Source organism: Solanum dulcamara, chromosome 2 (genome assembly GCF_947179165.1).
Source record: "Solanum dulcamara chromosome 2, daSolDulc1.2, whole genome shotgun sequence".
In the NCBI taxonomy this organism is placed as follows: domain Eukaryota; kingdom Viridiplantae; phylum Streptophyta; class Magnoliopsida; order Solanales; family Solanaceae; genus Solanum; species Solanum dulcamara.
Window position 1 is genome coordinate 80,813,228 of NC_077238.1, and position 8,371 is coordinate 80,821,598.

The 8,371-nt window shown below is 34.9% G+C and overlaps 1 protein-coding gene across 1 annotated transcript; it reads left to right on the plus strand.

The window, feature by feature from the left end:
- The first annotated feature begins 1,118 nt into the window (after positions 1-1,118).
- On the plus strand, positions 1,119-8,134 carry LOC129881008 (two-component response regulator ARR2-like). The gene is made up of 6 exons (XM_055955307.1): positions 1,119-1,686; positions 2,935-3,087; positions 3,193-3,579; positions 6,094-6,170; positions 6,321-7,439; positions 7,543-8,134. Exons 1-6 carry the CDS (start codon positions 1,500-1,502, stop codon positions 7,615-7,617), a joined length of 1,998 nt encoding a protein of 665 aa, XP_055811282.1. The 5' UTR covers positions 1,119-1,499; the 3' UTR covers positions 7,618-8,134.
- The last annotated feature ends 237 nt before the right edge of the window (positions 8,135-8,371 follow it).

The window sequence follows — 8,371 nt, forward strand, 5'->3', positions numbered from 1 at the left end:
TTGTTTGTTACCAAAAAAATACACCACAAAATCTTTATATTAGTAATTAAAGATGTTTAATTTGTTTTTTTTGTTAATAATGTGAAAAAAGGATGTAATTAGAACCAACCTACAAGTTTGACTTAGAGACATGTTGCTAAGCAATTAATAAGATGTATCAAGTACTTAATTAACACTAATTTAAACCTAATTAACTAATTCAACTTACTCTTAACAACTACAAGAAAAGAAATTGTAGAGAAAAAAGGAGTAATAATTAGATAGTTTAATTTATATGTAACAATAGAGTACATGTACAAATTTTACTCTATCAACTAAAATATTGATTCACTTTGACACAATGTTTTCCTTCAAATAAAAATATGAAAAAAGATTGGCTAGTAGAATACTTTTATAATGATAAATTCAGAAACTGAATTTTATGAATTTTTACAGAAATTGAATTTTATGAATTTTTACGGTAATCTCAACTTAATATACATTAATAATTAATGACGGAGTTAAAATTTTAATTTTATGAATTTAAATTTTAAAATGATTTCTTCAAGTGTTCACAGCCAAATTCTAAACTTAATATTAACACATATTAAAAAAAAATTAAAACACAAAGTCATTATTTGAGCAAAAATTACTGAAATCGATCAAATTTGTACCTTGTTAATAACTGAGTTCGTTAATATTAATTATATTATTCTCTTTTTAATACAGACACAAAATCTACCAAATTCACGTATAGTCCTACGTCAAAGGTGCACACTTTAATTAATTTTACGAAGTAACTTCTACAGTAACGTGGTAATAGTCTAATGGACCTCCCTAAAGTTACAGGTAGATAATTTTTTAGATAATGGTGTATTTATTAAAATCCACAAACAATAATAAAATTATTACTCCATTATGATTTAAAAAATACAAAAAATAATTTTAGCTGGTGTGGGGTTATTGAGGCTCATATATGAGCTGGATCCACGCTCACTGGAGAGACCCCACAATACTGTATTACTATAAAAAAATATTATTTTAAAAAAATAAATATAAATTCGATAGTAATATTTATTTTAATAATAATAATAATAATATAAACAAGATAAAACCCCCCAAAAAATAAAAAAAATTGACAACTCCAAGCACAAACACCCATGTTCTTCATCTCTTCCAGCATACACAATAAAAATATATAAATTGTAATTTTCATCCCTTTGTTTTCTCTTTTTGTTCTTCTCTTCCTCTTAAAGTCCCCCCAAAAAAAAAAATTAAAAAAATATCTTCTTAAAAAAATTTTAAAAAAATTAAAAATTCTTCCTGTCTCTCTCTTTCTTGAAATTTTCTTTCAATAGGGTACTGATATGATTCCTTATGGATGTACCAATTAAGATATGTACTATTAACTTTTAAGATACTTTTGTTCTTGTTTGTGGGTATTTTTCTTTTTTTTTTCAATTTTTCATACATATTTCCATGTAAATTTGTTGAAAAAATTTCAAAAATTTGAAGAAAGTATGAATCTTGGTGTTGGGTCAGTGGTGAAAAACATGTCTGGTGCTAGTTGTAGTGTTTCTTGGAAATCCGGTAGTAGTGATAAAGTTTCCGACCAGTTTCCGGCAGGTTTAAGAGTACTTGTTGTAGATGATGATCCTACTTGTCTAAGGATCTTGGAGAAGATGCTTAGGAATTGCCACTATGAAGGTATTAAAAATTTCACCTTTTTGATGGTTATATAAACTATGTATTTTGTAAATCAAGAATGGTACTTTGAGTGTTTCTTCAAGAGTTGACCTTTATATTGATGTTCATTAGTTAGTAAAGTTCCAGTCTTTGTTGTTTTTTTGCTTTTTATGTTGAGTTTGAGCTTGTGGAGAGGATAGTGGATGTGTTTTTTGTACTTAATTTTGTTGGTTCCTTTGGATTTCAATAGAGAGTATGATTGATGCGTAGAATTTGATTTTCATGAGATTTGGATATGATAAGTTGGGAATTGATGATAAAAGTTTGGATCACATATTGAACTTCTCTTTCTGCTCCTTAGTTTATTAAAGTTAAAGTCTTTCTGCTCCTTAGTGGATATGTTTTTTAAAATTAATTTAGTTGGTTTCATGAGATTTGGAAATTATAAGTTTGGGAATTCATGATGAAAGAAGATTTCTTTTTGGATCTCATATTGAACTTCTCTTGGTGCTCCTTAGTTTATTAAAGTTGAAGTCTTTGCTGTTCTTTTTCTTGTTTTATGTTGAATTTGAGCTTGGAGAGGATAGTGGATGTGTCTTTTTTACTTAATTTGGTTGGTTCCTATGGGTTTCAATAGAGAGTATGATTGATGTGTAGAATTTGATTTTCATGTGATTTGGATATGATAAGTTGGGAGTTCATAATGAAAGAAGATTTCTTTTTGGATCTCCTATTGACCTTCTCTCGGTGCTCCTTAGTGTTCAAGTCTTTGTATTCTTCTTTTTGTTTTTTTATGCTGAATTTGAGCTTGTGGAGAGGATAGTGGATGTGTTTTTTTAACTTAATTTTGTTGGTTTCCTTGGATTCGAAGGATTAGCATAAATCAAAAGAGAGTATGATTGATGTACAAGATTTGATTTTCGTGAGATTTTGAAATGATAAGATGGGAATTCATGATTGAAGAAGACTTCTTTTTGGATCTCCTATTGACCTTCTCTTGGTGCTCCCTCTTGGTGCTTCGTAGTTTATTAAAGTTCAACGTCTGTCATTCTTTTCTTTTTTCATGTTGAGTTTGAATTTGTGGAGAGGATAGAGAATGTGTTTTTGTGCTTAATTAGGTTGGTTGCTTTGGAGTTAAGAAGCATGTAGGATTAAGGATTTGAAGGATAGAATAAATCAATAAAGTGTATGATTGATATAAGATTTGATTTACACGAGATTATTCATTGTTTTCTCTCATAATTCATTCCAATTTTGTGATTCTTCCAGTCACCAAGTCTAATCGAGCAGAGCTTGCATTATCAATGCTCCGAGAAAACAGAAATGGTTTTGACATTGTTATTAGTGATGTGCACATGCCAGACATGGATGGTTTCAAACTTCTTGAGCATGTTGGTCTGGAAATGGACCTGCCTGTTATTAGTGAGTATCCCGTTTCATAGTAAAAACTGTATTTTTTTTCCAAGTTTTGTAACTGCTGATGGCGTACTAATTGATGGTATCTGATTTCCAATTATCATTGGCTAGTGATGTCTGCGGATGACAGTAAGGATGTCGTTATGAAAGGTGTTACTCATGGTGCATGTGATTATCTGATCAAACCGGTGCGTATCGAGGCATTGAAGAACATTTGGCAGCATGTGATTCGTAAAAAGAAGCACGAGTGGAAGGACAAAGATTTTGATCAATCAACAAGCGTGGAAGATGGAGATCAACAGCAGAAACCGCCAGAAGATGTCGATTATTCATCTTCAGCTAATGAAGGGAACTGGAAAAGCTCAAAGCGAAGAAAGGAGGAGGAAGATGAAACTGAAGAAAGGGATGATTCATCCACATTAAAGAAGCCACGTGTGGTTTGGTCGGTGGAGCTTCATCAACAGTTTGTACAAGCTGTCAACCAACTTGGAATTGACAGTATGACCATTTACTTCTCGTGGCTATTTCTTTACCTTTGTATTTCGATGTGGCTGTGCTTCCATATTACTTGGGGTATTTCAGGTCCAGAGGAGTATATGCCTATTTATGATCTTTAGACCTGAAAGAAAGAGTTCTTCCTAGCTGAGCTAACCTCGTGGCGTAACCAAATTGATGTACTATTTTGCTAATGTTCCCTTTTTCATTTTTCTTTTTGTGGATTTCTGGCGTTGGGGAGGGGGACGAGGATGTTTTTTCAGTCAGAGATACCGTTCCATTCATGTGATTCCTCATCAATGCAACTAGCTCCACCACTGAATTTCTGGTTTCATTCAAGTCTAGATAGGAAGCTATGGAAGTCGAGGATTAGGGTAGAAGGTTAGTAGGTAGCCGGGTGTTGTCGCATTTTATGTGGGAGAACTAGGGGGATAGCTTCGTCCTTTCCTCTTCTCACTAATGTTAGTATTATTTAGTAATCGCATAGTCTCTTATTCTTCTATATGTGGTACTATTTGTTGCTTCATTTGCTTATATCTTGCTATTTGGTTGTATTTATCTTGCAATCCTGCTTCGATAACATTCCTTTTGAGCCCAGGGCCTTCGGAAACAACTTCTCTATCCCATAAAGGTAGGGGTAAGGTCTACATTACACCCTACCCTCCCCAAGCCCCACTTGGGGGATTACATTGGTTTTGTTGTTGTTGTCGTATTCAAGTCTATTCAGAAGATCTGTAGTTCGTTTCAAGTTTTAAATTTTTAGACCAGTTGCTTTATACTAAATTTCTAATTTCCTACTGCTAATTACCAAAAAACAAAAAAAAAGATATTTATCAGTTTTAACAGTTAATAGCACTTTATCAACTATATTTATCGTCTGCCCTTTTAAAGACGAGCCTATGGGCTATGGCTGATGAGGTATATGCCTTAGTGCCTTGTTGTCTACATTAATGCACTGCCTAAGCAACATAAAACGCTGAACTTGAGGTTTGCCTAGCGTAAGGGGAACTTACAGATGTGTTATGTTTTCCTTATTCTCTGTGCTGGGATTTTTACAATATTTACGTGAAGTTTACCTTCTCTTTGGGGTATTTATTTTATCCTTTTGATATGTTAACATATAGTACCTTTGTGACACCCGCCTTTGTTCTCTTTTTTTTGGGTTTGGTTTGGGGGTGGAGAAACCTCATTCCAGTAATACATACTCATTAATAGAGCTATGTATCCTCAGAGCTACATTGAACTAAGTTCCTAGGTGCTTTGCCTCTGTGCTTAGTAGAGCTTGATATACCGAAAACAATGACTTCTACATGTTTTTTTGGGAAGTTACCATGAATTTATGAATCTTTTTTCCATCTCCCTCCTCTCTGGAAGGGTGGGAGGTTACATGCTATCTTCGTTCACACCTTTTAGTTGGTCCTCTTGGACCCTTTTAGAGATTAAGAAATGAGACTTTGAACAGATTACTCAATTACACTAAATCACACATATGTTGAAGTTAGTACTTGAATAACATTTTAGATCAAAGCTCAACTGATTATTCAAGTAGTTGAGACTTAAAGATGGAAAACTTCTTTGTAATGACAGGGATCAAGTAACACCTTGGACAGGTAAACTTGGGAAGTGGCTCAAGAAATTGGGATTTTGGGAGCAAAGTGGAAACTCTGAGCTACATCAATTAGTCAAATTACCTCTGCTTAGTCATAAGCTTGTTACTTTGTCATCGCATATTAGTGCTAAACAAAGGGTACATAATTTGTGTTTGACATCCTACTCCCGTCCCCACTCTGATATAACAAATGGAAGAGTACCTGATTCTTGGCGATCACCTGATTATGAGTGATGCGTGAAGACATTGGTAATCGGTATTACAATAATAACATTCATTTCACTTTTCTCCAGTGTCCTTAGTGGCCTATATTCCTGTAAGTTTTCTTGTGTGGTTCTGTAACCTATCTTTACCCAAAATGCAGTCAATCTTTTTAAAAATATTTTTATAACGGTGATGTCATGGCCAGCTTGCGCGCATCGCGACTATTCCACTCCGTACATGCTATCTCCCACGAGCACAAGTACTGTGTTACTATGCCACCAAGTCTTAGACAGATAAGAAGAATCACCTAGTATTTTTTGTCTCTACTAGATTTGTACCCTAGTTTTATTGCAGTTTCTGTTTACTCTTAACCATCGCTGATAAAATAAAATGTTCAAGGTTCTTTAATTCCTGGATATGATTGAAAACTGTTTGACTTCTTAGTGATATTGGTAACGTATATCACAAGAATAACGTTCATTTAACATCTCTCCAGTATCTTTAATATTTGATAGTTGTCTAAATTTTTTTGTCAGGTTTAGTTTAACATTTGCAACTTTTCTTCATCCAAATTGCTTAGCCTAACTGTAGTGCACTGTCTATATCTTAGAAATGAGTTCTGCTGAATCAAGAAAGGAATGTTTTCCTATATTCTAGATACTTACTCATCTATTCTTCATTGCTAATTCTGGCTATTAATTCAGAGGCTGTTCCCAAGAAAATTCTCGAGCTGATGAATGTTCCTGGGCTAACCAGAGAAAATGTTGCTAGCCACCTTCAGGTACTGAGCAACTTTACTTCTTCTGTTTTCAAGAATATATGGTTTCATGACAATTAGTTGATTAGTGGAAGACTTCATGTTTGCTTTGCAACATATAGTTGATAATATTTCTTAGTAAAGTTCTTATTGGTGGTATATCATGTATTGCAGAAATATCGGCTGTACCTGAGGAGGTTGAGTGGTGTATCACAGCATCAGAATGGAATGAATAACTCGTTTCTGGGACACCCGGAAGCACCATATGGGACGATGACTTCTTTCAATGGGTTAGAGCTTCAAGCTTTAGCTGCCACCGGTCAACTACCCCCACAAAGTCTTGCTACCCTCCAGGCGGCTGCACTAGGTAGGTCTGCGACAAAATCTGCCATATCTATGCCTATAGTAGATCAAAGAAACCTTTTCAGCTTTGAAAATCCCAAGTTGAGATTTTCTGAGGGACAGCAACAATTAAATAATAGCAATAAGCAAATTAACTTGCTTCATGGGATCCCAACAACCATGGAACCGAAGCAGCTAGCAGATTTGCACCAGTCCTCTCAGTCCTTTGTGGCTATGAATATGCAAGGGAACGCTAGAATGCAACAAAATAATGCTCTGCTAATGCATATGTCTCAACAACAACAACAACAACAACCGTCTAGGGCTCAAATGCTAAATGAAACCAATAATGGTCAAATTTCACTGCCGTCATTGTCCATGCCACAACCTGCTACAGTCTTATCACGTAATAGCATTGTTGAAAATGTCCGAGGGCCGGTATACAATCCAGTCTCCCAAACATCTTCAATGGTAGATTTCTCGCTGAATCAAACTACGGAGTTGCAAAACAACAGTTTTCCTCTTGTGAGTAGTAATTCAGGGATGTCAACTCTGACATCTAAAAGATTGCTTCAGGAAGAAGTTAACTCTGATATTAAAGGATCTAGAGGATTCCCTCCTGGTTATGATATTTTTGAAGAACTGCATCAGCAAAAACCGCAGGATTGGGGTTTACCGAATGTCGGATCAACCTTCGGTGCCTCTGATCATTCAAGTATACCAGGAACTTTAGATGTCCCACCGTCCATGTTAGTTCAACAAGGTATTTCTTCAATGAAGAAGAATGGACAAAATGGGAATTCTCCTATGGGTGGACCGCAACTTAACCTATTTTCTGGTGGAAATTTGCTTACTGTTAAAAGTGAACAACTTTCTGATACGAGCTATCAAAATACATTTTTTCCGGAGCAATTTGGACAGGATGATCTCATGAGTGCCCTTCTGAAGCAGGTTAGTCCGTGTTCTTATCTGTAGTGTAGCTTGCTTCAGAATCTTAATTTTACTGATGGCATTCTTTTTTTTTGATAATTTGCGTTTTATGAATTTCCAACAGCAAGAAAGTGTCGGACAAGTTGAATCTGAATTTGGCTTTGATGGATATTCTCCACTGGACAATCTTCCTGTGTAAGATGTTAAAAGAGCGTAGTTGCTGTAAGCTTACACTCTTTGTAACATAATTCAGAGTCACTAGTGTACATAGTTGTCTTTACAGCTGAAAATTGACTTCTGTGAACAAAAACGGTGGAGTTTCAGCTCATCGTTCAATTCTTGATGTTGGATTCTCGTCTGGCTGCATCTTCCGGTCTGATTCTTGATTCTTTTGGAATTAGACAGCAAGTATGAAGGGTAATTTGTGTATGATACTTCTGCATGGTATCGCAAAGGCGTACATGCAAAGTTTTGACTTCTATATAGCTAGGTGAAATTTAGGACAATTTGCACATCCTAGAAGTAATTTTGTGGAAATGTTCTGTTTGTGGGATGCAATGCGTTTGGCGTAGGGATTCTCTTAAAACATTCGAGTTATTTACTAACTCCAATAACCCGATGTAATTGCTTCTATTTCACTTTCAGGAGTTGATCTTGATGTACAGACTAAATTTGGTTTGTCATAAACTGCAAGTCTCTGAGATTCTTTTAGCTGATCCTTTTTTTTGCTTTCTTTCATGCTCTCTTCTTTGTATGATTAGTTGATTTGAAAGGCATACATTCTTTCTAAAGCTTGGCTTTTAACCTTGATTCAGCTAATAAAACTAACAATGTGTTTTGAATCTATTTACTACTACATTATGTTGCTGTGTTTTTATCTGTATGTGAAGGGGAGTCCTAGAGCAATGGTAAAGTTGTCTCTGTATGACCTATAGGTGACGAGTTCGAGCTGT

What these genes read in the sequence shown, in the direction of transcription:
- LOC129881008 (XM_055955307.1), top strand. Translation starts at nt 1,500, where the DNA reads ATGAATCTTGGTGTTGGGTCAGTGGTGAAAAACATGTCTGGTGCTAGT. An exon ending in AATGGACCTGCCTGTTATTA is followed by an intron (nt 3,088 to 3,192) that starts GTGAGTATCCCG and finishes ATCATTGGCTAG; the next exon opens with TGATGTCTGCGGATGACAGT. An exon ending in ATGTTGCTAGCCACCTTCAG is followed by an intron (nt 6,171 to 6,320) that starts GTACTGAGCAAC and finishes CATGTATTGCAG; the next exon opens with AAATATCGGCTGTACCTGAG.